The sequence below is a fragment of the Agelaius tricolor genome, unplaced genomic scaffold (genome assembly GCF_023055355.1).
Source record: "Agelaius tricolor isolate 1412-34295 unplaced genomic scaffold, bAgeTri1.0.p SCAF_5, whole genome shotgun sequence".
Classification (NCBI taxonomy): domain Eukaryota; kingdom Metazoa; phylum Chordata; class Aves; order Passeriformes; family Icteridae; genus Agelaius; species Agelaius tricolor.
In genome coordinates this window covers 26040093-26066714 of record NW_027269265.1, presented here as the reverse complement: position 1 = coordinate 26066714, position 26622 = coordinate 26040093, and the positions used below count along the sequence as shown (strand labels likewise).

At 39.0% G+C, this 26622-nt stretch overlaps 1 protein-coding gene across 4 annotated transcripts in view; it reads left to right on the top strand.

The window, feature by feature from the left end:
* NPAS3 (neuronal PAS domain protein 3) overlaps nt 1-18509 on the top strand; it is a 593897-nt gene extending 575388 nt beyond the window's left edge. For all 4 annotated transcript variants that reach the window (XM_071426922.1, XM_071426923.1, XM_071426926.1 and 1 more), the window contains 3 exons: nt 7995-8142; nt 11307-11422; nt 14226-18509. In XM_071426922.1, coding sequence (XP_071283023.1) covers nt 7995-8142; nt 11307-11422; nt 14226-15535 — 1574 coding nt within the window. In that variant the 3' untranslated portion in view covers nt 15536-18509. The remainder of the gene's footprint in view (nt 1-7994; nt 8143-11306; nt 11423-14225) is intronic.
* Nucleotides 18510-26622: the final 8113 nt, after the last annotated feature.

Sequence of the window (26622 nt, the reverse complement as noted above, 5' to 3'; positions counted from 1 at the left end):
ATTTTAAAAAAGGACAAAAGTTCTTCAGTCACATATCTTTCTACCTTCACTGTTGAGGGTGTCTCCAAGATTACCAAGACCAGAAGTTTCCATCACCTTGTAGTCTAAATCAGTGTTGCCCCACTGAAAATCCAAGAATGGATTAAGGATTTTGTTTGTACTTTACTAGGCTGTGAAATACCCCATCCTAAAATGTCACTATGAAGGTATGATGGAGTTGTTGCAGAATTTTCCAGGATTTTAGAAACCTGTTAGTGCTGTGAGCTATTTCTCTTCTTTTTCTTTTTCAAAGGTCTGGACTGCTGACCTTGTGTGCCTAAGGGAGGCAGTTTTCAAGGCTGTAAGGATAGGAAAACAGTATCAGTAAATTTTGTAGCACATTTCAAATGTGTGGCAGTAGGTCTTATTAGTACTCATTTGAAAGAACCTGCATAAATCACCTGAGGCTTTGTCATTAATGCATCATGTGGTGGGTCCATTTTGGTTTTGATGCCTGATAACCTATAAAATGAGTGGGCTGGTACAGGACTTTGCTTCAGTCCTTTGGGAATGAGATCACAAGATGCATAATTATTCCAAAGTTCTTTTATTTTTATTTTTATTTTACAAAGTTGTGTTAGGTTGTTTTGTTTTGTTTTGTTTTGGCGGGGGGGGGGGTGGTTAGCACTAAACTATCTTGTTAAGGTCTGTGGAAAGGTGTAAATCTTTGGGTGTTTTTTACTTTTTACAAGTCATCTGGTATAAAGGGACAGTATATTTCAAAAACGTCTGCTGTCAGATGGGAGATGGTGGTGCATCTCTGTGGTGGTTAGAGGGAGTTTGAACATTCAGCTGTGCCATACCACCATGACACTGTGCTCTGGGTGCCTTTCCTCTAGAGATCAGCCTGAGGAAATCACTCATTTCACTCAGCCCAATCACCCAAACAGGGACTCTTATTCCAGAAATGAAAGCATGTTTAAAGGGATCCCATCCCTTGAAACAGACCATCTTTAACCTAGGTAATTCAAAGATAATACTGCTGCCAATCTGCTTCCATGAATTTTCAGTCTCTTTTCCCTATTTCTGGGAGAGGTAGTTATGTATAGTCGACAGATACATTTGGCATGGAAAGGGTTATATTCTGAAATCATTAATCTTACATAGGTTGTCATATGATGGACATTAATGTTAGTGGAGAGATGGAGGACAGTTTTCAGTTTCTTGAGCAAGCAAGGCCAAATTTCTCCTCTGATGTTGAGTTTTAGTAGCTAAGGGCAAAATTTGGATCTGGGATTTCATTTTCCCCTACAGTTTGAACAGAGAGTTCATTAATGATAATGGAAGTTCTGTCTGAAGTTGGTGTTCAAAGCGGGCTTGGGTTTCTAAACGACCATTTCAATATTAACAGAAGAAAATCACTTTATGGCAGGATTGAAGTCATGGGGAGAGAGACAAATCATGAGGGGGAAAAAAGTTAAGAAAGAGACAAGAAAGCCTAGAGAATCCTAGGTAGAAAAATCTGCTGCTCATTTTTCAATCCAGTCTGTCATAAAATAAACTTATATCATTTACTTGCATCAATTTTATCTATAGAAACCACAGAACAGTATTCTAATATGCATGCCATAAGCTTCCATTGAATAGTGCCTCTAGCAATACATTGCATTCCATTTGATCAATACCTACATAATATTTTGAAATAAACATTTTACCTAGAATTATATAGTCTTGTTAATATTCATGGTTATGCATAATTATAAAGTTGTCATATCAAACATTGGGCCATGGGAAAATGGTATGTTATAATAATCACAAAAAGAACGGGGGGAGAAAAGTGCCTCTGCTGTTCAAGTAGGAGATTATGATTTCCATGGTGCTGGGAAACACTAATTTTTGTGTCTTTGCTTGGTTTTAATAAATTTGCACTGCTACTGTGAACTGATGTCATGTAAACTGATAACATAGAATTGATTTTTAACAAAACATCTTCCTGGTCCTAATCTGAGATAATTTTCACATGCAGCATGCAAGGCCTTCCTCACTGTATTTGGCAAGTTACAAACTTTGATCCTAATATGAATTCACATTTTTTAATAGTTTGACTCAGACCGCTTTTAACATTTGCTTTTCTGCAAAGAGGCAGGAAAAGTGTTGCTTAGTTTTCAAACATTCTTAAGGTTTCAAATTTTTCTAAATGCTTGATTAAGGCTCTTTATTTTTTCTGCAAGGTTGTTGATACTTAATTTTGCCTAATTTATCACGTATTTATGTGTGTAACATCCCTACACTGGAAGATTAAACAGTATTTCAGATTGTAAAGTAAGCAATGAATCGATTGCCATACTTAGCATTTTTAGAGTGACTGTAGATGCTTAAAAGATTACCCTGGTGAATGAAGAAGTTTGGTGGGAGTTTGAATGTCAGTGAAGTACAGTTTTCTTTCATGAACCTGATCTGCTACTTCCTGCTTATGGTAGGAAAAGATGAATTTATGTTTATAAACTTGCAACTATTACTCTCTGATATTCATATCACAGTGGCAGCCAGGTCTCAGTCAGTGGTATTGACATGATAGATTGCTTTCTACCCTATGCTAAAAAAGATGTCCAGCACTCAGGGCTTTCTACTGTTGTATGCTGTGAATAAAACACAGCTTTCTAAAGCCTCACCAGCATTTTCTTAAAGCAGTTCTCATCTTTGGAATTTTCTTTAGAAGAACTCTGTTGAGATACAGTAAGTCAGACAGGGCTGGTGAGGAGCTGTGTGCAATGAAGACAGGTAGAGCAGCATTGCCCACGGGGACTCTTGTGATGGGAAGCTGGCATTCTTTACCAAGCAATCTGCTCTGAAGGCCTTGCTTTTGGCCCAGTGAGTAGACCATGCATCCACACACTGTCCAGGCTTAAGTCCCCTCCTCCTCCCTCTACCCCATGCAGTAGATCCAAAATAGAGTTGTTTGTAGAGAGTTACATAGCTGACATATGATTCCTCACCACATGTCTACAGGTCTCCTATCATCTAGCTCCTAATTCTGTACCAAGCATCATTTAACATTGCTAAATATTTTTCATTTCTAAAATCCAATTTGTGGATACTCACTATTTTAAACATCTAGCTCACTAATTGCAAAATCTATAGGAAAGTCCTTACAACATCAAAGACTCACTTGATCCTCAGAGCTATTATAAATGGACAACTGTCTCTGTTACAGGCAAATAAGGCACTTAATGCACTCTTTCTGGCTGTGATGCTATTTTTCCTGTGGGTTTTGAAAATGACCTTCCTGTAAGCATCAAGGACTGTAACTTTTCAGATAAAGAAACTTGTTCTTGTTTAAAGTCTATGCCAGGTTCATTCCCCTATTGCCCACAGTTTTCAAAAGCAGAAGAAAAAGTAATCCAGAATTAAAAAAATAAAAACCCTTCTGTTTCCAGAACGAAGTTACCCTGTCAGCTTGCCTTGGGCCTTAGGTGGAGAAGTGGAGATTAAAGAGTCAGTATTCCTTTTCATGTTTCGTCTGCCAGTTTTGTGAATGTAAAAAGAGTACTTGTGGCTGCAGCTAAGTATCTGACTGTAGCATTAAGTACAGCAATTTCATCCTCGTGCAGTAAATTAAAAATATTCTTATAAGTTTACCATGAGAGGAGTTCAGTATCAATACCATCCAGTCATTGATAAAGGTATTTCAAGGAGAAGGGTGAATAGCACAGCAGATGTAACCTCAATATTTTCACCAATTATAAAGAGCCTCTTTGTGAAGCTGTGTGAATATGTAAGATGATCTCATCATTTCCTATTTACTCAATACTTACCTGAATACGCAATATAGAGTAGCTTTTAAATGCATATGCACATGAGTAAAATGTCCTTTTGTAAGAGACTTTACTAAAAGACTGCTTTTGATACACAATTTCTTCATCTCCTCTTCAAACTGAATTAAGCTACTTCCTTCTTTTAAAACACAACTCACTATTTAGAAGCTTTGGCTTTGATTTCTCAGAACAGCCTTACAGGAAGAAACTATGTTCTTTTTCTATTTGTAACCATATTTCTGAAGACAAACTTGTACTGATTTATTTTAATTTTCTAACAGAAATAGGTTCCTGCAAAGAACACTGACTGTTTCTTCTTTTGCCCCCTCCTCCATTCCGCCGCTACAAGAATATTGCTGTGCACAAAGCTACCAAGGAAAACTGAAATCCCTCTGTTGCGAACTGTGTACACAGCAATATATTCATACTTTGAGAAATAAGTGAGGGGGTTTTTTATTTCTTACCATGACATACTGTGCGCTTCTTGCATGCCAACCACTGAATTCAAATTGAGGAACTAGGTAACATTTCAGCAAATTTTAATCAGGTTTACCATCCACCATTTTAGGGAATATATCTGTGCAGCTGACATAAAGGTCACCAATTTTAAAACATTAACCCTCAGTTAGTCCCTTTGATTAAAGGGTTTGTGTATATGTCTCTATATGTGTGTGTGTGTGTGTGTGTGTGTATATATATATTATTATATATATAATTATATAACCTGATCATGCTTAATCCCATCACATGAGCCATCCCACCAATCTGGTCACAAGTCTCACCTTGTCTGCCATACTGGGTACTCCATGTATAACACAAATAGAAATATAAAATTATTTGCACTGCTCAGTGAGTGAGGGATTTGCCTGAAAACAAAGCATCCTGGCAATTCAGGATGTAATCTACATGGCATTACATTTACATTCAGTTTATGCTAAACTGAAATGCATGGTCTGTTGCTAGTTAGAAAACATATCTTCACAATCAGAGCTGAGTGGAGTGATTCTTTGCTTTCATTTCTTCTCAAATTCAGGAACTTTATTAATGGGCTCTCCGTACCTGCAAACTGAAGATCTTTAAAATGAAACTGGGCTTTACTCAGTAAAACTGGTTAACAATAAACTGGATAAATTTCCTTCCCTGTTGCCTCCTTCTAATTGCTTTTTTTTGCCTCAAAATGCTTATCTAATTTCAAAGTTGCAGGTTGGCAATGCCAGCAGTAAAAGAATACTGTAAATTAGAAAACAATTCAAATTTTTTTCATTATCATTTTCTTTCATCACATTTAGAAATTTCTTTTCAAGGTATACTGGGAATTTTCAGAACTGAGTTGAGGGTGCCTAGTGCACTCTCACAGGAGGTAACAACCAGATTTAGCAGCACAGTGCAGCTTGCCTGCCAAAGAATCTCTTTATAGAGAGAAATTTTATATTGAATCATGGGACTTCCTTTAGAGCATGGGCCACAAATCTCTTATATGAAATGTGCTTTAGACAGACGCAGCAAGGAAAATTCTGTGTATCTGGTAATATATCTAAGCTGGCCAAAAATAGAGTGGGAATTTGCAGGTAGATGAACTTCACAGAAAGTTCATTTTTAATACTGTATTTCAAACATTCTTTGGATGTATTCTTTGTGCTTGGGAGCCTGAACTCTGAGTGCAGATGGTTTGTATATAGCTCTGATGCACAAAATTCTCATTCTTGAGAAAGCAGGCATCTTTTCCTCTTTTCCATAGCTCTGAAATGAATGCTCTGTTCAGTCCATGACACAGACTTTTCCAGTGGTGCAGCAACCAATGTATAAGTTACTGAAGGATGGAGGATTTGTCTAGGATGACCAAAAGAGCTGGAGAATCTGGGACCTTATGACTATCACTATGAATAACTGCAGTGTGCCCTTCAGCCACTGCCTAGTGACTCATCTGGTACTTTGATTTTCAAATGTGTATGTGGACAGTTGTCCTTTGGCATCTGTGTAGCATGGTAAACTCCTCAGATAAAAACTGTTCCAAGGAAGACACTAGTGTATTTAGTAGGTACAAGTGCAGATAGATTTTACTAGTTCCTGCACTCAGCTGTGGGTATTTGTGTTTCCAGAAAAGAGATAGTATCACTCCACGCTTGTGTGCACATCAGTTTTACACTCAGCTGTAAGCAGAGTATTTTGAATGTCCTGTTTTACTGAAATGGAAATGCTTACCATAATCAAAACTTACAGCAGTGCTTTTCTTCCTTTATTCTTCCTAACTGATAAAGTTGGGCTAATTTATGTGAGATTGTTTTCTAAAGTGGCTTACAACATTGGTTTGACAGAAATGCTGGGTAGTCAGTTGTTCAAGTTTTATCTTTATTCTGCTGTATAATGAGGTTTTGAAGACAATGAATTATCATAGTGGAATATTTAGAGCTTGAAATACAAAAGTAAAAATTTAGGGAAATAGTGATGTCTGCCAGGACCAAACTTAGTTCACTAGAGGCTGTGTCAATAAAGACCCAGATACAAATATTTGTTTATATTAGAGCTAAACATAACTTGCACTTCACATTCACTTTACATGGCATTATTTTACATGCATGTTTTTCTCTAGTAGTTGAAAAAGTGCAGTGGGGATTGGAGGATACCTCCAAGATAAGGAAACATCACTGTTTGTATGGCTGCCTTTGTAAACATCTTTTCCTGCAGATATCTGCTGTACACAGATTTAGATATAGATACATTCACATGTATAATTGGGGGTATAGACACTTGGTTAACTTGAAAGCTCCAAAGTGTCATTTGTCACATTTATGGTAGGAACTTTAACTGCCTTAAATACTTATCCTTTTCCAAAGTGACTTTTTTCTTTTCTCTCTCAAAAAAAAAAAAAAAAAAAAAAAAAAAAAAAAAAAAAAAAAAAAAAAAAGAAAGAAAAAATAAAAGGAAAGGAAAAAAAGAAAAAAAAAAGAAAATGTACTTCATGAAACTATTGTATATGAAGCACTTATTAGCCGTAATTAAATGGACAATATGAATTTACTACGTCTTTAGGACTCTGGCTTGTTCTGGTTTAGAGCAAGATGATTAATGCAAATACATATTACTTGAGATAACCATTTAGCAGCTAATTTAGCCAAATTTATTACAGCAGTTAGAGGTTTTTCATTTTAGCAGACGGAGACAAGGACATGACAAAAGCCGGCGGTGACTGTGAAGGCACACTGCCCTCTAGTGCACGAAGCTTTGCGGCAATGGTGAGGGAGGCAGGGAGGCAGAGGGCTCCAGCTCGGCCCTGCCGAGACTTTGTGCAGTTTGCGGGTTTTATAAAACCGTTCTGCGACCTTCCACCGAAAGCTTTGCCTTTCATTCCCTTCTCCTGACGCGGAAGAATCAGATACAAAACAAATCCGCTTCAACTTGGCAATATTTTGGCTGAGGTATTACTTTAAACATCTGTATTTTTAAGCTGTCTTGCTGTGAGCATCAACCAGCAGTTTCACATTACTGATTGCTTTTACTTCTTTCTGTTTCCTAGCATATTTCAAGCATTGGAGAGAGCTGCCGCTCTTTGGCTCTAACCAAGCCATTCTGTGCCTCCCCTAGGCCTCTTTCTCAGCCTGTTGGTGGATTTACTTTGGTAGAAAGTAAATTCTCCAAAGACTTTTCCCCCACTGACCAGTGCAGATTTGGTTCATCTGAGAACTGTAAATTCTGTTTGACAAGATCAAAGAAACAGATGTATAAGTTCAGTGGTTGATATCGCCTGCAATGAGGAGAAATGATCAAAGCAGCAGGGGTAGAGTATCTTCCCAAACCTTTCAAATATCCAGAATCTCAAAGAGGTCTACCTAGAAGCTATGAATAAATCACATATAAATTTGCCTCTTTTTTCCCTTTTCTTTTTTTACAGTTTGACATTGAGTGCATTGGAAATGTCCACATAGCAATAAGTATTCTGAGAACCGTAGAGATTTGTAGGATTTTTTGCTTTTCTTCTTCCGCTGGAGTTTCCAAAAGTAGATTAAAATTATACTTTAAAACTTGTAAAATGGTAGTTATACTGAACTTCAGATTCTGTTTGTCATCTCACTGGCATTAAATCCAAAAGAAGCCAAGTATCTTCTGCTTATACTTGTGTCACGTTGTACAATGAAGGTCATTTTACCACAATTCTAACACGTACTCTATCTTGCTTGTGTTTTGTTTGTGTTTTCCTGTCAGTGCTGAATAAGGGTCAGTGTGTAACAAAGTATTACCGCTGGATGCAGAAGAACGGAGGTTATATCTGGATACAATCTAGTGCAACCATAGCTGTCAACGCCAAGAACGCAAGTGAGAAGAATATCATTTGGGTCAATTACCTCCTTAGGTAGGTCTCCCAGTCACTTCTCTCACTTCAGCTGCTGTCTCTGCTGCTTGTCTCTGTCAGTGAGAGGTCTAGGAAAAAACAACAGCCTAATAGAGAAAGTTGAGAAGAACTTTTCATGTAGTCCTTGTCAAAAGCCGTGCCATTTTGTTATAGTTATTGAGGCATCTGTCGTATCTCTGCACATGAGAATATTCTTGAATTATTATGCTGCTTCAGTCTTGAAATAAACCCTCCACTATTTTATTGCATGCCCTGAAATCTACTCAATGTGAGCTCAAAGATAAAAATTATCCACACCAACTTTCAGTAGCTGTGTTATAAAATCTGGTGTGAAGTGTTTGGCACTGTTTTATTTGGATACTAAAAATGCAGGGAAGCAATCTGCTGGTACGGCAAAAAAAAAAAAAAAGTTATCTCTGAAAGGCATTTGCCAGTTCACTCCAGAGAGAGGAACTTTCTCAGGACAAAAAAGGCTCAAACAATTTTGTTGTTCCTGTAAGCATCATATAATATTCACACTGAAAAATACAACATAAGATATAAAAATAAAAGTACTATAAACTACTATTTTAAGCTATTAGAACTATTTTAAATAGAAATATTAGTAATTACTTGAATGAAAGGCTGTTCCCTGAGAAATTCTATTTTACCAAAGTGTTTTTAAAGGACTGATTTCAGAGCCCAAGGGAAAACCAACAGTCACTGAGAGACAGTGAATTATAAACCTGACCTTTCTCATCTGAAAATACCTTTCAACACATTCTGTTTTGTGAAAATGTGCAATAAGATTGGGAAATATTCTGTTTCGTTCCAAAGCAGAACAAACAAACAAATAAAATTTGAAACCTTGAGATTGTCATGAAATGCAATTGTCATTTTCTGGCCTGTTCTCCTTTTAAGTTGCTTGTCATGGTTTTTTATATTCCCTTTGATGCCATGAGAGTTCAAAGTGATGTCTAGGGGTTAGATTGTGACTTATTATGCCAAGTCCAGCAAGCCCTGAAGAGACTGTGCCTGCCTAAACTTGCATGTTGAAATGCTTTTGATTCCCCTTTTGGGGAAGAGAAGGAAGCAACCCCTGGCAGGAGACCATTGAAGGGGTACTGAGGGAAACCTCACACGGCAGTGGAGTTTTCACTGGGACCTGGAGTTTTTTGGCCTGATATGATTTAGCACAGACTTTTCTGAACATATCCTTATCCTGCTACTTTTTTGTCTGTTCTTGCAAGTGTGAGGCAGAATGCAGCATTTCAAGAGGTCAGATTAAGGCTGATGATTCTGAACTGGAAGTACAGATTCACTGCCCCAGTCCTTAACTGGGCTGCAAAATGCCCAGAAATGTTCTCCTATTTCCTGCTTTAGCTGTAAAAGTCATGCATAAGAATTATGAACAGCTGCTTCTGTCCCCTTTGCTGCTTTCCAGACAATAGGTGAACCTAGTCCACAAACATCCCACAAAATAATTTCCTCTACAAGCAGAATATACCTAACCAAAAAAAAAAAAAAAAAAAAAAGAAAAGCTGTGTGGTCTGTCTTCCCCAGCTCTCCTCCCAGAACCTGATTTTTCTAGTCTGTTAGAGAAATATTAACATCTTCACTGAATTTGTGGTTTTAATTTAGATTTCTCCTTGTACTGGAATTCACAAAAGATCTAAATGTCCAAATAATATTTTAATAACAGATTAAGGCATAATTAGGTCTACTCTTAGCAGGAGTACTGGTCTGTATACATTTCCATGCATTAGAAAGTATGATTCAGCTGTCTGTAAAAGGATAGACTAATTATAGTGACAGGGAGGATTACTGCTGTTCTTGTTCTAGCAACTTGTTATTCACAGTGTGAAAGCCTTCAAACATCTTTTGCTTGGAGGGGGCAAATTTGGGGACTGCCCTGGGATGCAACAGAATAAAGTCACTTTGTCAGGACAAAGCCATAAAGATGATAATTGTAATACAGCATCTCAATGTGAACTGTGTGAACTCTGAGTTTTCACAGTGCACTCTAAGAGGCTGAATATGAGCATACTGTCATTCTGAAAGTGTGTCAGGCACCCCCAGTGCTGCCTCATATTGTTCCATGCAGGACTGTGGATTTTCCATTTTACCAGAATTGAACTTGAACTGCATGGAAATGCTCACTCATTCAAAAATTATTAAAGATTTGCTATTTTTAATATTCTCTACCACTTATGTTTAGCTATGGCTGTTCCCCTGCATTTGCATGCATTTAAGAAAGGAACACATTTTAAAAGGTACAAACCAAGCAAAAGCAGAGTGTTGCTGGGGTTTTCTTCCATCTCTCTGGCAGTGTAGCTTTTTTAGATTGCAGTCATGTTCCTTGCTAACAAGTCACAGGTGAGCACCACATGAGCAGATGAAGATATGATTATAATGGGTGTGTTGACAGTTCTTTATCCCTAACATATGCATCTTAACATGCACATGTGCATCTGTCACATAGTTAGAGAGGTTGTTTTTTGGTTTCTTGCTGATGTGGATGTATGTGTGCTGTGTTTAAAAATATGTAACCTATTTTATCTAATTTTTGGCCAGATTCTTTGGAACAGTGGTCACTTTTTTAGCCCTAGCTGAGCACCTCCTTAATAATTTCATGTGTGATGTGCTTGATTAAAATGTGGAAAACTGGAATGTTGAGAAAAACAGGCATTGAAAGGACTCTGGCAAGGTTGATGGAGAACATTTCTACAGAGATAACTCTGATAGACATTGCCAGTGGGAGAGAAACAGATTGGAAGAGTTAAAACACTCTCTCTGTCCTCCCAGGCACAGTAATGGGATCAAAATCAAGATATTTTGTTGTTGGATGATTACACAGTGTAGCTTTACTGCTAGATATCACACAAGCCACGATGTCCCACTTCAGCAAGGATGCTTTGATAGCTCTAAAACTTCACTAGAATCAAACAAGGTTTAGTACCTGGTCAATAAAGGTTTTTGACTGCAGTATTAAAATAAACCTTCACAAAATCCCTGCTGTGAAACTCTGAAGCCAAAAATATGTGTTTCTGTGTTTACTCTGCTATTCTTCCTGTTCTTTGTTCCTGAACTTTGATATGAAAAGAGGAAAAAATCATGAAACTGCAAATCATCCAATTGTGTTTATATTTGCTGTATCCTCTTTATATTTGTTGCATCCTCTTCAGTAACCCAGAGTACAAGGACACTCCAATGGATATTGCACAACTTCCTCACCTGCCAGAGAAAACCTCAGAATCCTCAGAGACCTCTGACTCTGAATCGGACTCAAAGGACAACTCAGGTAACACTCATGGTGTGCCTTCACACCCACTAGAGGTTCTTATCATGAAAGCCACAGGACCAGCTTTTCAGTTTAATTTTCCTTCTCAAGTATTTTTCCATTAAAACAAACAAACAAAAAAAATCATATAAAATTAAATTGAAAAACACTAGCAAAATCTTTTAATCACCTTAGCATTTCCATTTCCTCAGAATTTCTCTTCACTTTCTTCACGCATTCTTGCCTACATAGCACCAAACTAAATATTTGATTCCCCAGCTGTGCTTAAGGTGTTTTGCCTTGTGCAGAGGACTTGGGATTGCAACTGTTGGATAAAATTCAAGCTCTTCTCTTTCCAAAGTAGGCAGACATTCTACAGAGAGGTCTCCACCGTCAATCTATGACTCCTTGTGTATAAATACATTCTTGAAGAGTCTCACTAGGGGGCAGTAAAGATTGAAAAAATTTAGAGTTTTATTGGGTTAAAAGTTATATTTAATTAAAATGTGAGGGTTCAAGAACTTGTTTCTACGCTCTTAAAGTCTGGGACTTCAGCTGTTTTTTAAAAGCTGAGTATACTTCTCAAGTTCTATGTGTAAATTAGTCCTACAGATGGTCCAGTGCACAGATGGTTCACACATTCCCTGTTAGTTTTAACAGTGGTTACCTAGGCATAGGTGCAAATCATCTGGCCTTGAGAGAAGTGTGTTTTCCTGTAGCCCAAGAAGTAAAGATGTTTTTCAGCTGTTCTATGTAGGATGGGTGGATAGATAGATAGATAGATAGATAGATAGATAGATAAACAAACAGACAGATAAATAGATGATTTTTCTCTCATGTCTATGATAACTACCAAAAACACTCTAGAGGAAGTGGATCACTGTGATATAAATCAAGAAAAAGCAAGAAGACGATCAGGATATTATATTATATTTTCATATAGATGTTCTCTTTCATCTTTTGCTTTTATTCGTTATCCTTTGACATCTTGGTTTAAGTCAATGTGCAGGCTTGCTGACCACTGTCATTGGGAATTTCTTCATCCATTTCCAGTGCTTCCTTTATGCTGTCTTGTTCCTAAATAGCCAAATAACACATATGTGGGGAACAGTTTGCATTTCCTGGAAATGCACTGGCAGTTTCTCCAGGTGAGCACATGAGAAATACATGTACATTCATGACTTCTAAAGCTGATGCAGAGCAAGACAGCATTCCAAAGGTGCACAGATATTTATATCTCTGAAGGAGATGTCTGGGAGTCTTGGAAGGCAGAAGACACAGGGGCTTGTTTACTACAAAGGCATTAAATAGAAATTCCAAAGGACCTGAATTTGGAACAGTATTTTAGATGAAACCAACAAGTTCAGTTCAACCTGTCATATAATCCCAGGCAAATATTGTGTAGCTTTAGACCACCTCACTCTAAGACCACCCTTCCCCAGCTAGTAACCATGGCCTTAAAAGAAAGCATCTTCAAAAAAAGGAAGAAAAAATTGTAGGACAAATTCAGTCCTAGGTGGAACAAAACGTTGGATGAGACTTAGGGATTTACAGCCACTACTTTTTTCCTGTAGGTTTTATTTTTCAAAAGGAAGGGTCTCTCTGCTGCTGTTCACACAAGCAGAAGTCCCACTAAGTGACTTGCAAAGTGCAGTGGGCTGAATGCTCAGGCAGCTTTCCTGTCAAAGCCACCTTCAGCACTTCTGGGAAATAGTTTGGTATTGACATGGCTCCAGAAGTAACCAATATCTTTAGAGGCAAATGAATCCTTCCCCTCTCCACCTAAAGCAAGGATGTTGAAAAGGGTAGTACTTGGCTCTGATGAGCGAAAAACGTCTTTTATTAGGCAACAAAAGATTTCTGGCTGGTCTGTAAAGGACGGGGTTTCCTGAAACCTTTTTTGACCCTTTCAAACATAGTGTGATAATGGAGCATATTCAGTCTCAAAGTTGCTTTGGCTCTCTGAGTCCAGTGGGCTACAGTGTTTATCTCACCCATATTAGAATTATAATTAAATTAATTCAGGCAAGAAGAGTGACAGCTTCTCAGGGCTGTAGATGTGCTGTTTTCAATGGTCTTTAGATGATTTGGATCAACCAAGAAACTGATTCATTGGCTGATTATTTTTTCTGTATTTTTTTATAATTGTTTTCCTTCAGGACAATATAAGACAACAGTCTAGCAACATAGCAAAATTGTTTTAATAATAAACCAGTTTATTCATTTATTTTAACTAGTTTATGCATTCATTCATACACAAGTTGCTTCTCCTCTCACATGGGAGGAAATCAGCAGTAATTCCACTGCAGCCAGAGACTCTATGCCACTTCAAAAGTGGCAATTGTCATAGGAAAATCAGATGAGAGTACTAGAATCTTCATTAGTAAATAGTGCTATACGTGGATGCCTGCCCACTGCAGGAGAATATGGATGTGAAAGAACAATCACCAGAACATTAGGGGATAATGGGATTGTTCACTGACTCCTCTTTGGATGGCACAGCTACAGTGCTGTTGTGCTCACAGCTGTCATCATGATTCCTGTCTGGTGAGCAGATGAAAAGGCCCCTCAATCGAGGTGCAGCCTTATAGCATAGGCTTCTAGACCATTAACAGTCCTGAGTCAGAGACATTCATGGTGATCAAAACTCTCCCAACACAACACTGAAAAAAAAAAAACCATGCAGCTCTACAGAAGAGAACATCTTTTGCCAAAAATAAAGGTTAAAGCAAATCAAATCTCATTGGTAGGTAGAAACCTGGACTTGGATTATAATATTATGTTCCTATTGCTAATGCTTTGTTTCACTTTCATTTTGCTCCAGAGGACAATGAGAACTCAAAGTCAGATGAAAAAGGAAACCAGTCAGAAAACAGTGAAGACCCTGAATCGGACAGGAAAAAGTCAGGAAATCAGTCAGATAATGAAATGAACTGTAATGAGGATGGGAACAGCTCCAGCAACCAGGACAGCAGGGACAGTGATGACAGCTTTGAAAACTCAGACTTCGAGAATCAGAAGGCCCCTGAGGACAGTTTTGGCACTCTTGGCTCTATGCAGATCAAGGTGGAGCGCTATGTTGAGAGTGAGTCAGACTTGCGGTTGCAGAACTGTGAATCACTGACCTCTGACAGTGCCAAGGACTCAGACAGTGCAGGTGAAGTAAATGCCCAGTCTTCCAGCAAACATCAGAAGAGGAAGAAGAGGAGAAAAAAGCAAAAGGGAGGCAGCATGACCCGGAGAAGGCTGTCAAGCACCTCGAGTCCAAATGGACTTGACTCAGCTTTGGTGGACCAGCCCCAGCTGCTCTCGTCACCAAACAGTGCCTCAGTGCTCAAAATTAAAACAGAAATCTCAGAACCTATCAATTTTGATAACGATAGCAGTATTTGGAATTACCCACCCAACAGGGAAATCTCAAGGAATGAATCACCCTACAGTATGACCAAGCCCCCCAGCTCCGAGCACTTCCCTTCCCCCCAAGCCAGCAGTAGTTTACATGTCTCCATTCCAGACTCTGTCCTCACCCCGCCAGGGACTGAAAATACTGCCAGCCGTAAAACTCAGTTCAGCACCTCATCCAACTCGGCCTTGGCTCCAGTGTCCTCTGACCCTTTGTCACCTCCACTTTCAGCATCTCCAAGGGACAAACATCCAGGAGGTCCCACAGCGTCCAACTCTTTGTTGTACACTGGGGACCTGGAAGCCCTTCAGAGGTTACAAGCAGGCAATGTGGTGCTTCCTTTGGTTCACAGGGTAACAGGAACCCTTGCTGCGACCAGCACTGCTGCTCAGAGGGTCTACACCACTGGCACTATTCGCTATGCTCCAGCTGAAGTTACTTTAGCCATGCAGGGCAACCTCCTCCCCAACACCCACGCTGTTAACTTTGTTGATGTTAACAGCCCCAGCTTTGGGCTGGATCCTAAAACGCCGATGGAAATGCTCTACCACCACGTTCACCGACTCAACATGTCGGGACCGTTTGGAAGTGCTGTGAGCGGGGCCAGTCTGACCCAAATGCCTGCAGGGAATGTGTTCACGACTGCCGAAGGACTTTTTTCCACTCTTCCATTTCCTGTGTACAGCAATGGCATTCACACTACACAGACTCTGGAACGGAAGGAGGATTGAAATATGACCACATACTGTGTTCAGTGTTATACTCTGAGGCATAGACTATGTTTTAATTTAGACCTTTAATTCTAGCACTTTGAATTTGAGCAGGTCAGCTTATTATCTCAATATGATGGTCCCCATTTCATTCCCTTTCTCTTTAACTTGACTTATTCTTTAATGTAAAGATATTTTTTTATTTTTGCCTTCAGAGAGTCGAAGTACCAGTTGCCTGCCATTTTGTCTTCTAAGATGTGTGTTTTTTCCTTTGCATCTTTATTAAGATGCCTTTAATATGTGTATGCCTCTGCCATAGAATACTCAGTGTTGTGGTAAAGAGATTTTAAAGTGACAACCATTGGTTTTACTTCAAAATGATCTTGATATGATCAAGATTAAAAGAGACAAGCATAAACAATGTGCCCTGTTTGACTAAGTCAAATGAAAAGGGGGTTTTGTTCCTAATTCCTTTAAAATAGGGGATAGTATTTTAGAATTTTATGCAGAGTTTAATTCTCTTTTTATGGTTAAGATTTTCTTACTTGCACATAAAATAATTTGGGTTCTTAAAAAGTTAATTTCTGGCCTGTGACTAGAATGTTAAAAAGTTGGACTAAATGTTAATTACAGAAACTTTAACTTAATTTCTAAAACCATGGTGCTATCATTTATTAATCTGTAATGTCTTCATACAATATGCAGCTTGTGGGCTGGGTTTTTTGGAAAGAATGTGTTCCGTACTGGTTTATAGTGGGGTGCTGCAGTCTCCTTGGTTAGTTAAGACAAAAGCCCTCATTAACATTTGCTGCAGGACTTAAAATTTGTTACCTCCAAACTAACAAGCATAGCCTCACATCAAATTTAAATGGGTCAGGAAGCCTTTTTCAAAAAGAGCTTAAAAACAAAAAACTCAATTTAATTGACGCGAGGAGCAGTTTCTTAGGTGCATATTGTTTTGCTTTATTTTTTTCTCAGTGTAACTGAGGCTAATTTTACAACATCAAATAACACTTCAGAGTAAAAAAAAACCAGAAGAACTATTTAACATGTTTTATTTTGTTTTTCATTTAATATTATAGAGGGAAGGTTGTAAATTTCTTTTTGTTCTTTGATTTGGGTATTTTTTGTTGTTTTCTTTTTCCTTATTTCTAGTGTTGAAACCAATATGTTTTAAAACTAAAGGATGGGTTAATAAGCTTGAAATAGATAACTACAACTGAAAACTGCACATTAAGTAAAAGAAAAGAAATCTCCTATTTTGTCTTTGTTGCCAGAAATCACAGTGTAGTGTCAAACACTCCAAATGACTGTCAAATATAAATTCTTCTTCCACTCCATCTTTGGCAGCTGTTTGTTAAGGCATCTAATAACAGATGTGAGAACTGTAATGTGTACAATGTGTAAGTGTCCTTGGCTGTCAGTCCCATTGCAGTTTCAATGTGTGTTACTATATGCAGTATATACTAAGCTAATGTAGTTGTTTTGTCCTTTGTCTTCTCTGTGCTTTATCTCTAGTCCGGAGTGGTAAAGTCCCATTCCTGCAGTCCTAGTGAACCAGTGATTCTTGGGGGTTAGTGGTTTTTGTGTGGTGGCCTTCCTCTGTAATGTCACCTTATGCTGCTTCCACTGTCTGTATACCTTTTAATTTCTGCTGTTGCTTTGCTGTTGTGTATTCTCAAACCTCTCTCTCCCCCTTCCTTTCTCCCCTCCTCCTCCTCTACACGTTTCCCGTCTCTTTCTCTCGCTCTCTCGTTCTCTCTTCTTCACTCTCAGAGATAAAAGACTCTTAACTAGCTCAAGGTTAATGGAGCCATTTTTTCCCACAGAGGAATTCTGGGTATGACTTACTCTTCCAGTGTACCCCACAATGCACTACAGAGTAATGCTCAGATATATTAAGCAAATTGATGCCATATAGCCTCAGTTGTTAACATTCCCAGAGTCCTTGTGCTCGAACTGTAAGCAGAGGGTGCATTTCTTTGGTTTTCTCCTAGGTAGGCTGGCAGAGCAATATGTAGAGCAATTACCAGTGAGATAGGAAATTCTTTCAAAGGTCAACTGGCATTGTTTAAAAAGGAAACCGAGCTTAGAATTGTCATATATATTCGCTTACATGTGCAATGCTAATGTATTAACTCAACTGTCCTTCGAATTTTTGATCACTCACTGCGCTGAGTCAATTTCTGCGGTAGCTTTGAATTTGAGAAGGAGGTCCAAGCCACAGAGGAGTGATAGCAAAAAAGGAATTGGACGCTAGAAATTTAATTAATGAGCTTTTAAAGGTTCCATGGGAAGGATTTATGTAGGTCTGAAAAAGGCGAGAAAGCTGATTGGGAAATTCAAAGTTTAATTTTGGAAGCTCTGCTCTAGCTATGGAACAATCAAAGGACTGCACCTATCAGCTACAAAAAACAGCTAGACAGCTGTTGTTGTTTTGGGTTTTTTTTATAAATGTTTCTGTGTTGTGTCAAAATGATTTCTGGTGATTTAAACTAACAGATAATCACAGCTGCTGTCTAAATCCATAGTGTTTAAAATTACAAAATGAAAAAAAAACTTCATTACCTGTGAAGACTGTGTCTGTGTTTTTAACTATTTCTTGTACAAATATATGAAATCTTTTATGAGGAGACTGGTGCCAAGTAGCTGAATAATGGGGAAAGGGATTCTGTTCGTATAAATCTTAGCAGTGTTACCAACTCTACAATATAAAAAAATTAAAATGTTAAAAAGTGACAGCTATGGTACATTTATTTTGTGTTAAGCTAACCGAATCTAACTTCTTGAGTGCCTGGCTTATTTGAAACATTTTTTTCATTGATCATTGATAATGCTGCAAATCAGAAATGTACATACTTCATTTACAACAGGGTTCTTTTTATACTTTTGTAGATTCTCATACATGTCATACATGGTTGTCTTTATGTAACTTAATTTTTTTTCATCCCGCAGGTGCCATTTTCATAATAAACTTCTCTTGGATTTGTTACTATCTGGCATCATTTCTTTTACATATAACCATCCTGACTAATGAATGCTGGTAGTATTTGTTTGAGCAGGTATTTTTTAATTATTTTGTAAAAAAAAAAAAAAAAAAAGAAAAACAAAAAAAACTAAAATGCAAGAAAAAAATAACCAAAAATGAAAGAGGAAAAAGCAAGATTTTATTAACACTTGTGAAATGAAGAAAGGAAGCTGTCAAGATGTAGGTTAAGAATGCTAATCCAAATACTACAACAAACTTGCCACCATTCTAAATTCTCAGCTACCCCAACTCATTGTCATATTGAGCATTTTTATGCACATTATCAAAGCTGAATAATGAACCTGCAACATTAACCACTATAGAAAGTGTGCATTTTTTCCTTGATTAATGCACACTGGAAGAGGTCAGCTTTTGTACATTAATCATTTAAAATGCACTTTATATTTTCATTTTTGTACTCTACAATGTTACAGTGAAACTCTTCAGTCACATTATATCCTACCTAGGCTGCTGATTCATTTAAATGTGTACTTTCTTTCCCCAGAGTGGTGACCTGTAAGTAGTTGGTGTCATGCTGCTAGACATTCTGCCTTACCAACTGAGGACAGAAACATTTGCCAGTGCAGAACTGACAAGGCAAAAAGCCTTGGTCCCACAAATGAAAGGGGGGAAAAAGTCAAATACACTTTTGATTACACAGAAACCCACACACAGTGGCTGGCCTTAAAAAGAGAGAAACCTTGCATAAATTCTGGATAAAAAAAGGCCTAGGCCAAGTGGTTTTTGTCTCTGTAGTAAAGAGCAGGGAGAAGCTAAGGCTTAGGAGATGCCTCCCCAGGTACCCATTGCTGCGTGCCGACCCCATGGCTGCTGCTGCACGTGCAGAGGATGGGCTGGGGGTGGGACAGGAGTGGCAGCCTTCTCACCCACTGCAGTTCTGCATTCATTGCCTTTCTTTACCGTGCCTCTCCCACCTGTGACAAATATTTCCAAACTCCATATTTTATTTTGTTATGCTGAGTATGCACTCTCTAAGAATGCAAATTTGCCCATAGCCAAAATCTCTAAGCAACTTTGGGTGCCTAATCTCTTCTGTATGTCCACTTAGAAATTAATGCTGCTGGGCTTGTCATTCTGGGTCAAATTCTGCTTGCCTTATAAATGCTGAGTAAAACTGTCTATTCACAGTTTGCAGCTCAACTCCTTACTGTGAAAGATTCACCCAGCTGAAGTAAGAGCATGTGAATCTGGCTTGCTGGGCTGATTAAAAGAAAAAATGTGCACAATTATAGCTCAGTGAGCCAGCCCAGCACCTTAATAGATTGAAGTCTGGCTCTTTCAGCTTCCAAGCAGTTCAGGATGCCCACTTCCCAGGCTCCAGGCACTGAGTTTGATACAACTCCAAGTTGCAGGGGGTAGAGAGAAGCAGAGGTTAGCGGTGCTGCTTTCAGCTCTGCTTGCGCGTTCCAGTTGGCAACGCGTCTTGTTTATGAGGTAGCTAAGGGTGCCAGTGCCAGCTGAGAGGAAAACAGAATTTAAATGCAGATTGAAAGAATGACCAGAATAAAGCTTAATGGAAGAATAACATGCCTGTTCCAAATAAGTGTTAAGCAGTATTACTAAAGCCACTAATTCCAAGAAGGGGCTTGAGAGGGGCATTTCTGAGCAATTATAAGGGGTTTTTTTACCTTAACCATACTGCCTACACATGCATCAGAGCATGGAGTTGATGGTCAAACTTAATAGACTGCTCTAAGATTTACAGTTGAATGAGGAAGTTTGTGGTTTAAAGAAAATTATGGAAAGGCCATTTCATGGAGGGGTTTTCACAGTGATGCTGTTCCACTCATCTATCTCCATTATCTGCAGCAACTTTAATAAACAAAATCAACTGCTTGAAAGCGTTAAGCCCTTTGGAAAGGGTACTTTGGGGTAGGCCTAGCTGCTATCTTTGTAATATTTGAGGAAAAACTTTGCCATGCAGGAAGTTGGGCAAACTTTCTCAACTCATTTCATCAAAGGACATTTCCCAAAACAACTGATCTCAGTAACTGCCATCTCTAAAAAATTTGTTCCTAACCCACTTGTTTTGCAAGGTGATGTGTGCAGGTATTTAAAAGCTAGCTGAAGTGTTGCAAGAGGAAAAGGGCTCTTTCCAAGGCTCAAGACTGAGAAGTTACAGCAAAAGAAAAATATTTCAGGAGTACTTAAATAATCAGCTCTGACAGCTTGCACTGGTGCTTTTGCACAGTGGTCGTGTCACTGGAGTAACTGTGATGCCCCTGACAGCACATTTATTGTTATGATTCTAGGAAATGCATTAGTTTAAATGTGTCATTGCTCTCAGAGTTATTTGCATAGTATTTTCCCTTCTTACCATTGTAATTTCTTTATTTTTCATTTTAGGGCTGGGGGAGGAGGGTGGAAAGACTGGATATGCATTGTCAACTAATTTAATGAACTGTCATCTATCCAGTGAGTTTACTGAAGAGCCTACAGAAATGTTAACAAATGGGATGTCACCAGAGCCACAGATGCTCAGGTAAGATCAAACCCTTTATAAAACATGCACATGCATGCACACAGGGTGGTACCTATGTATATATGCATAATAAAGGTCCTTTCTTCCTGTCTCACCTATTCTTTCATCTTTTCATAAGTGAGAATTGGAAGCTATTTTCATAAAACCTATCAAATCACATCCACATTTTTTCAGCAAATCATAGAACTGTAGAGTAGTTTGGGTTGGAAGAAACCTTAAAGATCATTTAGTTCCAACCCCCTCCAGCTGCCCTCCAATGGACAGGGATGCCACCCACTAGATCAGGTTGCTTAAGTCCCCATCCAACCCAGCCTTGAACACTTCAAGGGATGGTGATGCCTGGCTTGTCCACAACTTCTTTGAGCAACTTGTTCCAGTGATTCACCACTCTCTGAGTAAAGGATTTCTTCCTAACATCTAATCTAAACCTTCCCTCTTTCTTTTTAAAACCATTGTCCCTTGTCCTGTCACTATTTGTCTGTATAAAAAGGCCCTTATTCCTCCTTTTTTATAAACCCCCTCATGGTACTGGAAGGCTGCTAGGACGTCTCCCCGAAGCCTCTTCTCCATCTTGAACAACCCTAACTCTCCCAGCCTGTCCTCATAGAAAAGGTGCTCCAAACTTCTGATCATCTTCATGGCCCTAATAGGACCAAGTAGGATCTTTTTGAAAGCAAAATTACAGGAGATAAGCCAAGGATTCAGAGTTCTTCTTTTAATTGACCTGAATCAGGTTGTTCAGAAGTCTTGTTCAGAATCCTAAAGTCAGCAAGACAGAGTGGAAGAATAGCTTTTTTTTCCAGAATCACCATGGGGTGGGTCTTTCAGCAAAACAAAAACTCAGAGTAGTTCAAACTTTTTTCATATAATATATTTCACATTTCTAGAAGTATTGCACTCTAGAAGAAAATATCGAAAGCTTAGTGACCTGGGTCTGAAGCCAAGCAGACAAAGTCAATAACTGTGAGCTTGATTACACTTGTAGGAAGTTATAAGTTTTTTCCCAACTTGTAGGAGCTGTGTAGCCTAGATGCAATGTGGAAAATAAGGGATCTTCTTGTAGACACCAACAGTACAATGAGTACTGACTTAATGCTTGGGCAAAAAAGATCATCAGGTCCCAAAAAAAGCTTATGGGATGTCAGTGGGAGAAGGTTTGCATGCTTTGCAGACAGGAGACTGTATTGCCCAGTACTTTGTCTCAACTTACTTCTCACTGACTCTAGAGACATAGAAATACTGAGATTACCTTTCTCCTTACAAGTTTTCCTGAGCAGAAGGACTCCTTGTTTTTCTTCTTTGTAATAAAAGGGAACGTAATATTTTCTGGCAAAAGGAAAGGAATCAGGTTTTCCTCTTGCTTTAAAAGCATTCACAGATTTATAGCGGAAATGACAGGAACAGGATGTATTAACCATATGACCCCAGCAGAATGAGTCTACGCTCTTGATTGATTTAAAAGTTTATCTCTGTCCTTTGCACAGCCACAAAGGGTCAAGTCTTGGTCTTGCTCAAATCAATGAGAGCTTGACTAATGACTTTAATGGCTCAAGACCAAAGTTTTGAGCCAATACTCACAATCAAATAACAAAGCACAGCCTATAGCATGAACCACTGGCCAATGAGTCAGGCTAATTGTTACCCTGCATCGTTTCCTTTCTAATCCTGTACCACATCAGTCACACTCAAAGAGAGAAGCTCTTTTTTGTTTGATTAAAAAGCCTTTCCCAGTTTTCCCAAGCTGCATGGTCTGATCCATCCAGAGATTCCTACCTTTAAAACAGGTGAGGAGTGAGGCAAAGGCATAGGTAGGCCTGCAAAGATTGCCTTCTCACCCATGATCTGTGGGAATGTGCCTGGCAGCCTGGGTCTTTTATATAAAAGCAATGGTGGAAATGTTGCTGGACACCAAAGCTTGTATTTTCTTGAGCAGACAGCAGTGCTAAGTGATGGCACATCAGTGTCACCAGTACAGCTTTCCCACACCCTCTTTTAATACCATCCAAGAGATGGGAGAGTTTACACTGTAAGGAGATGAGTATTCACTGAAACCAGTTCCTAATTTCTTTCAGTACTGTGAATTTCTGAGGTCTCTTAGTGTCCTCTGTTGACTTTCTTGTACTTCATTTCTTTCTTCTACCCACTAGTCTGCTTTATTACAGCATGTAAGGTAGCATCTTGCAGGGTAGTGACAAAAAATTATTTCATCTCAGGAAATCCAGTCTCCTTACATCATAGAAAATGGAAAGAGTCAGTATTCTCCAAAGATCTCTTTGAGCTGAAAAAACAAAACCTAAATGCTATGATTCATCCTTGCAGCAAGGACCAAGAGATCTTTGACTTTCCAGGATAAAATTAGTTTCTGAGAACATGCCTCCCATTTATTGCTCATTGGCACCTTGAAAAAGCTGTAAGTTTTGACCTTTCTCCTATTTAGAAGGGAAGATCCTTGCTGCTCTGTATACTTTTGCCTTGCTACAAGACGTGCAGCTTGTGTGCCTGACTTGGGCCCCTTCAGTTCCTAGAAAATTTTCTTCACTAAATATTACCTGAAATTTCGGGTTGCACGTTAGCATGATCATTTGCTTCTCATGAGATTGTAGCCTGCCTTCAGGTGTTCTTTTTTGCAGCATTTTTCCTCTTTTTCCCACCACCTTTGTTTTTGGCTTTGCCCATCCTTATTATCTTTAGAATGTCTTCAAACACACACCCCAGGTGCATAGCACTTCTCCAGTATGATCTATAACCATTACTGCCATTCCATGGGTCTTGTTACCAAGCCAATTTTATAACCAATTGAGTATTTTACTATCAATCCCATACTTGCTAACCTTATAAATTAATCTGTTATGTGGCACTGTATTGAGAGCCTTTTCAAGTCCAAGTAAATTATGTCTCCTTCATCGCTGTCCACTTTCATTGCCACTTCCTCAGAGAAATGAATCAAGATTGTTAAGCATGACCTCCTTTTTGTAAATCCATGCTGACTACCTCTAACCAATCTATATTAGATTGATATTAAGTCAGGACACAGACTCAAAGGGAGCCTGTTATATAAATGCAACCTAAGGTTGCTTCATGTGGAGATGAGAGATGGGAATCACTTATACACTGAAGTTAGCTGTACCAGGTCTGATGGTTTGCCAATAACTTATTAGTGGCCAGATCCCTCCCCAGGGTCTCAACCAAAACTCCCCTGGAGAGAAAAAAAGCTTTTATCTGCATTTGCCTAGCCTGTTTCTATTGCAGAAGTGAATGTGATCACCGAGGATGAGAACTGGTTCTGCTTTTATTCACCTGCGATTAAGTCAAAATCACAAAGGCATTGCAAAACCCTCATTTTCAACAGAAAGTTGTCCCTCAGCTTCTGAGAGAGCTGTATCTGCATTGCCTAAGATGTATGTCAAAAGGCAGCATGGGTGTTGCTTTCTGTGTGAATGCAGCCAAAGGATGCCAAGAGAATCTCCCACCTTGGCCAATCTCCCACCTTGGCTGGAGAGCCTGGGTGCTCTGTCAACTGCAACAATTTTCCTGATATCCCATTAAGACGTGGGATCTTACTTCCCATGATGTGTCTACTCTAAATACACATCATTACTGACTAATGCCAGAAAAGCAAGTTTTTCCTCAGCAAGAGGTGGGGACAGGGACTACAAGGTGCAGCCGTGTGAACTGCACCATGTCCCCTTGCTTGCTTGCTTGCCTGGGTATGAAGTTGGCAGCCCACACAAGCAGGATGAGGAAAGAGGCTCTTAGCAGAGAGAGAATCCTGGGAGCAGTTTAGGTATAAATTAGGTGTTTTGCCAGCTTTTCTACCTCAGTGACCGGAAATACTTCCCTCAATGGTGTAAGCATAGTAGTGGTCTCTTTAGTCATCCCAACAGTCTGTCTTGAGCTTGTTTGACAACATATGCATCAAACACACTGAGATCCAGGGGAAGTCAAAGACATCCCTCAGGAAACTAACCTTTGGCCTTCTGCCTCACAGGACACCCAAAGTGCACAAATTGAGCCTTCTAACCTACACCCTGTGGAGGCTTATTGCTTATGTCCTATATATACACATATGGTTCCCTTGTCCCTTCAAATCAGAAATGTGGTAGTCTGTGTACGGTGGGAGAGATGTCACTTTGGGAGAGTTCAGCACAGTCAGTGCTGCTGCAGGACTTAGATATTCTGGCAAACATCCACTAAAACAAAGGAAAGGGCCCCCCCCAAACAGTTTGGCTTGCGTTCAAGGCCTTGACCCTCTAACAGCCAGTACAGACATGTTCAGAAAAATAACTTGCAGACACACTAGGTCAATACAGAGAAGCATAACTTAAAGATAAGGATTACATGGGTATAAAGAAATAGTTGGAGCATGTCTTCCCTGTTTGGAAGAGAAGATTGCTGTCTTCCAAACAGGGAAGACATGCTCCAACTATTGCTTTATGATGAAAGAATTCTGAAGAGAAAGTAAGATTATCATGTACTTTGTAGGCAAATATTAAAGCAGAAAGGCAAAAATAAAAAAAGCAAATCATGTTTTAGAGTTCTCATGTTCCCAGTATCTGGTATCTGCAGGTAAAACATAGTCTTGTCATTGGCATAAGATGCATCACAGCTACATGGAGTCCCACAGTCAAAGAAACAGGATTTAACATCAAGTGCATCATGTAAACTTATATGTGCAATCCAAATTACCTAATATCTTTAAGGAATCAGCTGTTGAATAAGTATAGACCTTAGAAAATATATCGGACAAGCAAGCTATATAACTTGCAGCAGAAATTATGACAATGCTTTTCTAAACAAATCTGGTCATGGGTGAGAGATCAGATGATGGCAACCCTCCCTTCTGATGGTAAAACCCCATTGAAACACTGACCTTGCTGAAACTAATGAGAAGTCTGCTTTATATATGCACAATTTGTAGAGTTAAATCTTAGACAAACTAGGAACAACAAAAAGTGAACCAAAAATGTAAACAAAACCAGCAGCAAAATCATTTGTTGTGACTGTAAGGTTCTGCCTATGATTTCTGGCATATTTTTGTGAGCAAATAGTGAAGTTTTGTAAAGGATCAAAAGTACCTTTTCATTATTATATTTTCTCTATGTTACACTGCAGCAGATGAGTTGTACTTACAGGAATCCACAGTGCACTTCAGAGAAAGCATCCATGAGAGAAGAGGGTGGAACTGACATTTGAGATAGGAGATATCCTTTAACTTCATCATTAAGCATCTGCAGGACATTTGCCTTCTCTGCTTCTTTGTATCACAGCTCAAACATCCCCATACACCAAGAGGGATCTGGCTCCCTGTGATAAGCAGGGACTCACACCTCCCAGACAGCTTGAGCCCTGAGTGGCAGAGCCCCAGCTGGGCAGCACAGGACATGGAGCTCCACCACAGTCCTGCCTTGCAAACATCACTCCTGGCTGGCACTGTCAGGCATACACTGACTTGCATGGGTGTGAGCACAGCACAAAATTTCTAAATACACTTTGGGCCATTAAAGTTAAATCAAGTTGCTTAAAATATGAAAATTCATATTACCAGAAATCTTACCCTGAAAACAATTTCCCCAAAAT